The 12,197-nt window shown below is 36.5% G+C and overlaps 1 protein-coding gene across 1 annotated transcript; it reads left to right on the top strand.

Moving 5' to 3' along the window:
* The first annotated feature begins 9,503 nt into the window (after positions 1 to 9,503).
* LOC107434659 (probable esterase KAI2) lies at positions 9,504 to 11,297 on the top strand. Its single transcript, XM_016046144.4, has 2 exons — positions 9,504 to 10,022; positions 10,606 to 11,297. Exons 1-2 carry the CDS (start codon positions 9,655 to 9,657, stop codon positions 11,048 to 11,050), a joined length of 813 nt encoding a protein of 270 aa, XP_015901630.2. The 5' UTR covers positions 9,504 to 9,654; the 3' UTR covers positions 11,051 to 11,297.
* Positions 11,298 to 12,197: the final 900 nt, after the last annotated feature.

Genomic DNA, 12,197 nt, shown 5'->3' with positions numbered 1-12,197 from the left:
TGTCAGGCGCGTGTGGCCGGAAAATGGCCGGAACAGTGCCGATTCGCGGTGGCCGACGGTGGAGGGGAAAAATCGCCGCCAAACTTCGGACGTCCGTTCTGGGCGCGTCCGGCGGCCGTTCGCCGTGAAATTTGGAGGTTTTGCCGGAAATGAGGTGGGCAAGCTTTCTGTCCGACGCATGTACAGTAACTCGGCCGGAACAGTGGAAAACTCCGGTGGCCGGCGGTGGCTCTCTCTCTCTCTTTCTCTCTCCTCTCTCTCTTTCTCTCTCTTCTCTCTCTTTCTCTCTCTTCCCCGAGTGTTTTAACAAATAAAATCCCTGCGTGACACTGTTCATGCCACGTGGACCAATCAGAAACTGACACGTGGCGTTTCACTGTTCACCGACCCAAAAAAAAATATTAAAATAATACGGTATCCGGTAAACTTCAAACGTCCATAACTTTTTAACCGGATGTCCGTTTTGAGCGTGCCGCTAGTCTGTGAACTCGTATCGACGAGCACTTCACAACCATGCATGAGTCAAAGCTCAATTCCCCATAAACAAAAAGTCAACTCCAGCACCCCTTGGACAGTTTGGACCGCAACTTGTTTCGTCCATAACTTTCAAACCGTAGCTCCGTTTTCGACGTGCTACCAGTCTACGAACTCGTGGCATCGTGCACTTCACCACGGTACCCTAGTCATCTCGAAATTCCCACCGAGTCAAAAAGTCAACTTTTAACCCCTTTGGTCAACTGTCAACGGTCAACAGTCAACCTCGGTCAACGTGCACGGATTCCGGTGCGATTTGGGACGGGGTGTTACATACGTCCTTTGCCACCCCCGATGTCCAGCCCACAAAGTGTCGTGACATTCTCTCATTAATATCTTTCTTAGGTCTCCAGCCTTTGGGACAAACAACCTATTTCCTTTTGTCCACAGTAAGCCATCCTCCTCCCAAAATTGACGAGTTTTTCCCTCCTTGCACAGTTTGAGGATATGCACATTGATCTCCCCCTAGATGCTGCTTTATCAGCTCTCGCATTGAAGTCGCGATAGTACTTGCAGCCATGTTAGCCAACACCCTTAGTGCCGCAAGCTCTGTCTTACGACTTAGGGCATCCACCGCCTAGTTTTTGGTCCCCGCTTTGTGCTCGAAATGAAGGTCAAACTCCGCAATGAATTCCTGCCAATGAGCTTGTTTTGGGGTTAGTTTTGTTTGTGTAAGGAAGTGACTAACGGCTGAGTTATCAGTCTTTACTACAAAGCTTGACCCCAATAAGTAGTGCCTCCAAGTTCTTAAACAATGAATTACGGCAAGCATCTTCTTTTCTTGAGCCGTATAGTTTCTTTCTGCTGCTGATAACTTTCTGCTTTCGTAGGCGATAGGATGACCATTTTGGAGTAGGACTCCACCAAAAGTGAAGTCAGAAGCATCGGTTTGGACTTCGAAGGGTCTTATGATGTCTGGCAGGGCCAACACCGCGTCTTTCATCATAGCTTCCTTTAGATCCTCAAATGCGCCCTCGCATTCCTTACTCCACTCCCAAGGTACCTCCTTCTTTAGCAATTCCGTTAGGGAAGTTACTTTCTTCGAGTACCTTTTTACGAAACGACGGTAGTAATTTGCCAATTCCAGAAATGATCTAAGTTCTTTCACATTGGTGGGAGTTTTCCACTCTTGGATGGCTTTTACCTTTTCCATGTCCATACGGATCTTCCCCTCCTCGATGATGTGTCCTAGAAACTTGATTCGTCTCTTGCCAAATGCACATTTTGCCTTCTTCACAAATAATTGATTTTCTTGGAGTCTTTGGAATACCATTCGAATGTGTTCGACATGTTCTTCTAAGGTAGGGCTAAAGATTACAATGTCGTCAAAGTACACCACCATAAATTTGTCAAGGAAGTCTCAAAACACTTGGTTCATGAGAGTGCAAAATGTTGCTGGTGCATTCATCAACCCAGAAGGCATCACCAGGAATTCGAAGGCTCCGTATCGTGTAACGCAGGTGGTTTTCTCTTTGTCTCTTTCAACAATTCTCACCTGATAGTATCCCGATCTCAAATTCAATTTAGTGAAAAATTTGGCTCCACTTAGCTGGTCGAACGAGTCAGCTATTAAGGGGGTCAGGTATTTGTTTCTCACCGTGACCTTGTTCAGTGCTCGGTAATCTAGCACAGGCGCAAAGATCAATCTTTCTTCTTCTGGAATAATACTGGAGCGCCATAATGTGCCTTTGAGGGTCTCAGGAACCCTGCTTCCAAAAGTTCCCTAAGTTGTTTCCGTAGTTCTGCCAGCTCAGGTGGGGCCATCCAATAAGGTACTTTTGCTGGAGGTTTCGCTCCCGATATCAGTTCGATTTTGTGGTCAATATCTCGTCGAGGAGGTAGGTTCCTCGGTAAGTTGTCTGGCATCACATCGCCGAATGATTTCAAGGCATCTAGCACCATAGGAGGGGTAGTTTCATCATCTTCACCCTCCCTCGATACCACCAATGCTATGTAAGAGGGTTCTTTGCGTCTTACTCCCTTCTTAAATTAGAGAGCCAATAGAAGTTTAGGGTTGTTCAGTTACTTCCTCTGTATGGGAACTACTCTCGTTTGTTCCCCCATCATCAACAGGCTGTTAGCGGCGGGAATAGGGATTGCCTTCTTCTTCATTAGGAAGTCCATTCCCAAGATTACATCAAAGTCATCCATTGGTACTACAATCAAATCTACACGGTCCTCCCAAGTTCCTAACTTGAGAGGCACTTGTTTCGCCAGACCCATCGTAGGCAAGGCTTTGGAAGTTACTGCTTTCATTTGCCCCGCGTCCTTTTGTAAGCGTAGGCCTAACCTTCGAGCTTTAATCTCTGAACAAAAGTTGTGGGTGGCACCTGTGTCCAACATCACACTCTTTGCGGCCTTTCCATTTATTGCCGCATCCACAAACATAAGACCTTTCTCGTTGGTCTTTCTGGCCTGAATGACCTGTCCATTAAGGGCATTCAAGAATCTCAGCGCTCCCACTTGTGCGCCATCTTCTCCTTCTTCTACTGCCTCCTCTCGTCCTCCTTAGTGCTCTTGGGAGTGAATAGATGCTTGTAAAGCACTAAGAGAGGTCTTATGGGGGCATTCGCCCACTTTGTGGGGACCATTACATAGGAAACATGACATAGGTCGGGATCTAAATCCGAATGCATTGGGGTTCCGCGGTGGAGGCTCTCTCTTGCTCGAAGGTTTCCTATTGTCGCCTCCCCCAGGTCTTGTGAGATTGGTAGGCCTGAAGTGTCTACTGCTATTGGCATTTGAAGGAGGCGGTTGGGGCCTTCTATTGATGGGGCTCTCTGTTGAGTAGTCCATTAGGCGCTCTGCTACCCCTAGTGCGGAGGCTAAGTCTTATACTCTCAATCATTGAAGTTCTGTCCTAGCCCAAGGTTTCAGCCCTTCCAGGAAGTAAAAGAGCTTATCCTTCTCAGACATGTCACATATATCAAGCATGAGTGCCGAGAACGCTTTCACGTAGTCCCTTACATTATCAGTATGTCTCAGTTCTCTCAAATGTCGACGGGCAATGTAGTCCATGTTCTCGGGAAGGAATTAGTTTTTGAGTTCCTTCTGTAGCTGGTCCCATGTGTCAATGATGCATCGGTTGTTTTTGATATCTTCGTATTTAGATCGCCACCACAGTTTTGCATCATTGGTTAGGTACATTGTAGCCATGGTCACCTTCGTTTCCTCCGAATCCGGTTTTATTGCTCGAAAATATTATTCCATATCAAATAAAAAGTTTTCAAACTCCTTTGCATCTCGTGCCCCTTCATACGCTCGGGGCTCAGGCACTTTCATTCGTCCATAGTCCCCGCCCATTGGGACAGCAGGTCGATTTTCTACTGCTCGCATGGTGATGGCGAGCTTTGTATTTATTTGCCCCATTTCCATCTTTAAGGCTTCCATGGTGGCTCGAAGGTCCTCCATCAGTTCGTTGACCGTAGACATCAATCTCTCTATGGCCTCTTCCACGACTCCATCTTGCTCGCCTGCAGTAGAGCTCAAAGGGCCAGTATTCCCCCACGGGGTTTGTTTCCTCTCGAGTGCGCTCACTCGACTAGCTATGTCATCGACTGTCTCCATCTTTTCGAAGGCCTCTTGCCAGTTGTGGCCTTTGATATGTGCATCTACGACGCCAGCAAGCTCCCCGAGCTGCTAGTCAATGGTATCGAACCACATTTCGTTTGTCAGCTTCGGCATCCTGTGCGAGTGACTCCCAACCCCGCTCTGATACCAACTGTCACGGTCCTACCGTTCTAAGCGTACAACAGGGCCGTGCGGTGCTTACTCGCCTCTCGTGGGTAGTAAGCCAACCGTTAATGTCCCTCGCAAGCAAATAACCCACATGATATTAGTATTGTGCATGCACCAAACAAGCAATAAAATAAAGTATGTAATCACAATCGTTAGAAAATGGTCAGTAAACAAGGCAACAATACAATGAAATGGAAATGCGTTCATTTTATTCGGTCTCGATGGAGAGAACAGCAGAGAGGTTTACAAGCATGCTATCAAGAGTTCTCACCTATGCTAGTGGTCTAGCCCAATAACTCGCCGACTAGCCACTCCCCTCCAAAGAGTTTATTGATCATTTTTATTCCGACAGGAATACATATCAAAATATGTGAGGAAATCATAATAGTACTATTTCATATAATAAAAGCTAGGAATCCAAATAAGTGACCATAAATTTAACTAATGACCCTAGATAAATTTGGTTTGATATTTACAATCAAAATATGAAAGTATGTGCAACTCTTACACATAGCACATGTTTTGAATAAACCTTTAGAGCACATGTTTTGAATAAAACTTTGGGCCATTCGCTGTCTTTTCTTCTTTTTGTTGAATGCCTAGTGCCTTACTAAAAACAATATTTATTTTAATAAAAAAGCACTTGTCTCACTTACTTTCACTCTTGTTGGGTTGGTTATAAATGTCACCATGATGTTGTCACTTGTCAGTAACAAAATGCAATAAAACGAAAAATGTAAAACAAAAGTGAAAAACAGGGTAGAATTCTTTTGCCACGTCAAAAATATTTTCTGCCAGATAAGAGCTTCGTATGCAATCGCAATTTAACTTTCTAGAGCTATGTATTATTAGATAGAGATGTTTTGTCCTTATTTCTATCTTACAGTTATAAAAATTCTTTTTTTTAATTGATCGTCATAAAAAAATAAATTTTCCCTATTAAATATTAATATTAAAAAATAAATACTATAAATTAATATTGTTATATATAATTTATGTAATTTATTTTTTTATTAAATTTTTAATATTAAAAAATAAATTTAAAAATAAATATTATAAATTAATATGTTATATATAATTTGTTGATCATATTTCCATTTAATCAATTATAAAACGGATAAGATAGCACATTAATCTTAACTGTGATAAGATAGCACATTAATCATAACTGTCTAGTTATATATTATGACACATAATAAATTTGTATTGCTGGGCCCTTCAAAATTCAACCCCTACTTAATGAATATTAGAACTAAACTACCAACAAGATTTTCTTTCTTTTTTGGGTAAATAAAACTACCAACTGATTTGAAGTGTGAAACCCATTTAAGTAATATATATATATATATATATATGTATATATATGCCCTATATGTATATGCCCATTTAAGAACATATACTGAAGACTAAAGCCAATGCGTTAAAAGCGACATATATATAGTTATTTTATTGAAGTACTAAAGTAGTGGTGTGACTTGTGCCTATATTGATTTGGCTCTACCTCTCAACATTTCTGTTGAATAGTCGCATGACTATATCACTTTCAGTAGTAAACAAAGACAATTAAAAAGGGTATTTAATGGAAATGTACTTTTGTCTACTTAACACTCTATTGGTATACATATATACCAAGTGGAGGAACAAATTAACATTGTATCTTTCACTATAGATGTCTCTTTTCCTTCAGTGTCCTCCATATGATCTTATTTTGAACTTCACCAAAAATTAGCTGATGGCAATAAAAAAAAAAAAGAAAAAAGAAAAAAGAAAAAGACATTAAGCCGTCCTGGGAGGCAATCTTTTCCGTTTTGGAGATGGCTGGTACTCCCGCCTCTGATACACTGAGGATGAATTAGACAGCACATACTCCCGAAAGCATAACAGATTTTTTTCCCTTGGGGAGATATTCTCTAAGTGTTTGGTAGTTGTAGGAAAAGAAGAAAACATTGTGTGCAATATTACTCCATATCAGCATACCTGTTGTGGTGTCAACATTCATTATACGTTGCCATGTGTATAGAGCTATTAAAAAATAAAAAAAAATTACTCCACTTAAAATATTATATTTTTAATTATTAATCAGGTATTTTTTAATTTTCTACATTTAGATGTAGAAATTTAATCGTACTCTCTCTAGATTTTTTTACATTTTTTTTTTTTTTTTTTGGGTAATGTTTTCTCTCCACACTTTGTTAGAGGAGAAGAACTTCCAATATTGCCATCGAGAAGAACCCAGTCGACGTACGCTCATGTTGCCGCCAAAAACAACCCCAGGTCGTGTTGAATCTGAGAAGAATTCAGTGCCTCGTCGACATCCAGAAGAACACAGGCGCTGTTGAGAACAACCCAACCATCCCACCACCGAAAAGAATTGCTTTTTCTTTTCTTTGAACTCCATTTTTGGCGAGAAAATCTGAGTTGTTAATGCTTTATTTTGCTTCTACGGACACCTTTCCCTTTTGTATGACGTTTTCTATAAAAAAACAAAATTGATTTGGAGGACTAAATCATTTTTTGTTGTTGTTTCATTATACATATATGGCAGCATATAAATGAATCTTGACACACCACAATAGATATACTGATGTTCTTTGGAGTAACTACTGCATATAATACTTTCTCAAGAGAAGAGACTAACTGGCAGAATATAATCGGTTTAATTAATTTACTTCCGAACAGCAATTGACTCTTTTCATTGGCTTTAAAGATGGTTACGATTAAGCACTGAATATTACCCATATATATATATATATACACACATAAAGCACTGAAGCGCATAGTTGTTAAGGCTGGACACATTTTAGTTTTGACCAAAATATCAAAAAGTACCCGTCCATTCTATGTGAAAAAATTTACAATAGTTTGGAATATATATTCTGAAAAAAAAAAAAGCCAATTTTCTAGAATATATATTCTTAAAAAATTACAATATTTTCTAAATAAAAATTTTTCTAATTATTATCAATGATAATGATTATTAATGAAATCATTTGACATGACTATTTGTTATTAGTCGTATTTAATCATATAGTGATTTTTACTTTAAAATATAATTTAAAAAAGTGAACTTTTTTGGATATGAATTTCATGCTTATTGATAGTTCACGATCAACTTTCTTTTATAATACTTTATTCTTAGAGGAAGTTAAATCCCCGTTTTCTCTTTGAAAAAGAGATGTCCTGAACTACTAGATAATAAGGACATACTTGGGCCGATACAATAACAACTACTTACTTATGTCATGATATGAGATAAAAGTTAAGAATCCACTTATGTAATAGAATTGATCCCCTAAGGTATTGAGCAACGGTGTAGCATCACATCCTAACTAGTAAGTCTTTTTCTTCTTATGAAGAAAATCTCTTAATTATTTATATTGTTAAATAATATATATATATATATATATATGGATTTGTAGTGTTGATAGCTATCTAGTTAACAAATAACATTTTTTCTTCTCAAATATATATTCTTATACACTAATAACTATAAAATTTTGCAATAAAACGCTAACAAACACATGCATGCTATATTATATATAATTCGCTATTTGAGTACATGTAAAATATAATGTAATAAACCATATATAATTTGATGATATGCATGCGTTTTATAACAAAACTAAACAAATACATACATATATATATATATATATATATATATGTGTGTATGTATGTTATTTGTGGCTCACATCCGGCTCCATGTTATTGTGAAGGTGAGAAAATATATATATATATATATATATATAATGATTTCTTAGCAAGAGGTTGGAATTATAATATACAGAGACTCGAGCAAATCTGCGGGGAGAAAGTTATGTTTTTGTTATTGGGTTCAATAATTTGTTTGTAACCCAGCGAAGAAGTAGGACTGCGTTGTTCCAATATGAAATGGTAGGGTGGTTTTTGAATGCTTTAGTTGGGTTGGTTGGACCACGAGTAGCATATGCTGCAAAGTTGTCTTCGGTCCCCGCACACGCAAAAAATAAGAAAAGAAAGAATATTTTATTAGATAAGAAATTTTGTTTCATCATATGAAACTATGTTTGGGTATAACATTGAGATGGAAACTTGATTACGCACACAGACGATTCCAACAAGTGTTTTTAATTATATATAGTTACTTTTTAACTCGAATCCTTATCTTCATACATGAAACAATGTCAATATTACCACTAAATTACGTGTTAAAGGCCACATATTAAACAAGGTAATTTGATAATAGTTTATTAAGAAACATTATAGTGGTAAAATTGATTATTTTTCACATGTGGCTTTCGTCTAGGATTTTAGTAGATACAATAGATTTAAAAAACCAAATAATACCGCGATGATACTTTTTTTTTTTTTTTTTTTTTTTGGTTTGAGGAAATGAATTTTTCAGTCGGAAATAAACAGATTTTAACAATATCATGTGAATCAGTTGGCACAAATCGATTATTAATTAATAAACCACTTTAGAACTATCTTGCTTTATTCAAACCAAAACTCCCATGTCTTGATAAAAGTGTCACTTTTGCTTGCATTTGATCAATCTATGAGTTTGACGTTATTTTGGTTTATAACATATTTTCACATTTAATTACTTTATTGAGTTAATTAGTATATATATATATATATTTGTCGATGGTAATACAGAATAGTTCTAATAAGATTCAGGATTAATATTCAAATATCCTATCAATTTGTCCATCAACCTCTCTTTTTTTCTTTTTTTTCTTTTTTTTACATATATTCTTACTGGTTTGATTTCGTGTTCTTCATTTTATTTTATTTTTATAAAAGGTCAATTAATTAATATATCTAAATATTTTGATCATTGTGGAAAACTAAAAATTGATACAATTAGTTTACAACTTACTTCAGCAGTGGAGATCAAGACCACCATCGGGAACTTCTATTCTTTTTTATTTGTCTCTATTAATTAATATATATACTATCACCTCATTTAAAAAAATTAACCAAAAGAAATTAAAGAATAAAATTGAATGAAATAAAATTAGTATTTCAGCTGAGATTCTATCATTAGTCATTAATCACAAAGGAATAACGACAGAAAATTAAAGATAGGAGATGGATTCTCCATCTTTTATATATATATATATATATATATTAAAAAGGACGGAGATTCTATCACTGACTAATAAAAGAGTATTCACAGATGACGTGGACATCATGAAAGTAAAATGCTCGTGTACAGTAGTAGAACCGCATAAAACCTCAACCCAACTTATCACCCACCACCTTAGCCTTTCCAAGTTCAAAGCAATTAGTGTTTGCACTCGCAGTTCAAAGTACAGTAAGGCGTGGAAGAGGGTCAGGAGGGATAAGGAAGCTAAAATCAACAACAACCATTGCCAAAAAAAAAAAAAAAAAAAAAACATGGGAATCGTAGAGGAAGCTCACAACGTGAAGGTTCTAGGAACCGGAAAGGAATTTGTGGTTCTAGTCCACGGATTCGGCACGGACCAGTCGGTTTGGAAGCACTTGGTTCCCCACCTTGTGGAAGACTACCGGGTGGTTTTGTACGACAACATGGGCGCTGGAACCACAAACCCTGACTACTTCGATTTCGAAAGGTACGCAACGCTCGAAGGCTTTGCATATGATCTGCTTGCCATCCTTGAAGTCGTCCAAGTCCAATCCTGCATCTTTGTTGGTCACTCTCTCTCCGCCATGGTCGGCGTCATCGCTTCTGTCGCTCGTCCTGATCTTTTCTCTAAGATCGTCATGCTCTCCGCCTCCCCAAGGCAAGGAAATAAAATAAAAAACCGTTTGATGATAAAATCATTTTTTATTTTTCATTTTTATTGTATTTTTTTAAATTGTATATAGTTTGTTTATTTTAATGGTTTGATAATGTTAATTTATGATAATTAAATATATCTATTTACTACTACAAATGTTAAAAAAGAAAACCACAAACAGAAAATAAAATATAATTTAAAAATTATATTGGTTTCAATTTTTGTTTTTCTTTTATTCCTTTAATATTTGTAGGTTATTGAAATATATATATATATAATAAATAATAATTATTATTAATTAATACTAATAAAACTACACAACCATTTAAAAAAAATATAAACAAAATATGAAAAAATAGTTTTGTTATCCAACAGATTATTTCCGCTTTTTTTTTTTAATTATTATTGCAAGTTCAAGCTTTTTTTTTTTTTTAAAAAAAAAAAATTGATACTGGATTATAGTTGAATTTGGAATTAAAAAGCATGTTAACGTATATAACACAATTCCAATCCACACCTCTCTCTCTCTCTCTCAATAAGTTCGTTTTTTTGAGAACACTGGCATCCGCTTTTGAATTCGTGTTAGGTTTTTGAACGATGAGGATTACTATGGGGGATTCGAACAAGAGGATTTGGACCAGCTTTTCAAAGCGATACGGGCGAATTACGAAGCATGGTGCTCCGGTTTGGCCCCGCTGTCAGTAGGAGGAGACATGGACTCACTGGCGGTTCAAGAATTCAGCCGGACGCTGTTCACCATGAGACCGGACATAGCTTTTAGCATCGCAAGGACTATATTCCAGAGCGACATAAGGCAGCTACTGAAGCATGTAACAGTCCCTTGCCACATCATTCAGAGCGTCAAAGACATGGCCGTTCCGGTGGTCGTTTCCGAATACCTGCAACAGAATCTCGGCGGCAAGTCCATCCTGGAGGTAATGTCGACGGGGGGTCATCTGCCTCAGCTGAGTTCCCCGGACATAGTTATTCCGGCGCTTGTCCAACATATTCGATATGACATAGCAGAATAATCATAATCATATTAATAATAATAATAAACAAATTTCCAAGTCATTATATAGGTTTCATCGTTTTCGTTGTTTTTAATTTGTGTGCGAGACTACGTAGGTCTGTAAGGTCTTCTTTCAGTTCTCACGTTGCTTGTGTTTCTTTGGTAGAAATGTCTTTCGTTTGGCCTAGCTAGGCTATTGATAAATAGGAAAAGAGCAGACATGGCCGAATTAAGAAGACTAAGAGCTATTATTATTATTATTATTATTATAAGTGAAGACTAGTGAGAACTAATTCATAGAACAATTATATTCGAATTTGATTGTTACAGATTATAAGGACCCAACAAAAAGAATTGATGCAGTATGTGAAGTTGTAGTAGTAATTGGGACCACGACCAGGGACCATTATTTTTTTTTTTTTGCAATAGTAACAAGTACATATTTCTTACATCATAATAAGTCTACTAAGTTATAATAATGTAAAACTAATTAATAAAGTAAAAGGAAATAAAAGCTAAATTGAACTAAATATGCAAGATATTTATTACTTTATCGTAAAAGTAAATAAACATAATTATTTTACATCTCTTTTTAAATCTGCTTTAATCGGTAGAAGAACTGAACTCGTTGAGTCGTCCCAAGAGTTAACTAGCTACAGAGCTTGTCGCTGCCAGGATGGTTCCTCGACATACCCCAATCTCCAAGGGAAAAAAAAAGACAAAAAATATATATATATATATATATATATATTTATATATATGTAAAAGCAAAAAATTTTACTAGAGAGCCACGTGATGATGTTCCTCCCTTACTTCATAGTTCATGCTATCTAAAACAAATAAAGCTCATAATGTAGATAATTTGAGCAATTTAAAACAATCAAGACACATTTGAAATAAAAGAATAATAGTATTATTTTATTTTTTAGTACTAATGCTCATAATTTTTTTTTATAATAAAAATGCTCGTAATTAAGGTGCTGTTGTTAACCTTTTTGGATTTTTTTTTTTTTTTTTTTTTTTGTGCTTACTAAGATGTGAATAGAAAAAAACCTAAAGAATAGGTTGCAAATATTAACTAGTAATAATTAGACATTTCAATTAACTAGAAACTTAATTCAAGAGTTGAAAAAAAAAACATAAACATTAAATTAAATAAAAAAATG

Source organism: Ziziphus jujuba, chromosome 7, assembly GCF_031755915.1.
Source record: "Ziziphus jujuba cultivar Dongzao chromosome 7, ASM3175591v1".
Lineage (NCBI taxonomy): Eukaryota > Viridiplantae > Streptophyta > Magnoliopsida > Rosales > Rhamnaceae > Ziziphus > Ziziphus jujuba.
Note: the sequence above shows the minus strand (reverse complement) of the source record. Positions and strands in the feature narration are given on the sequence as shown.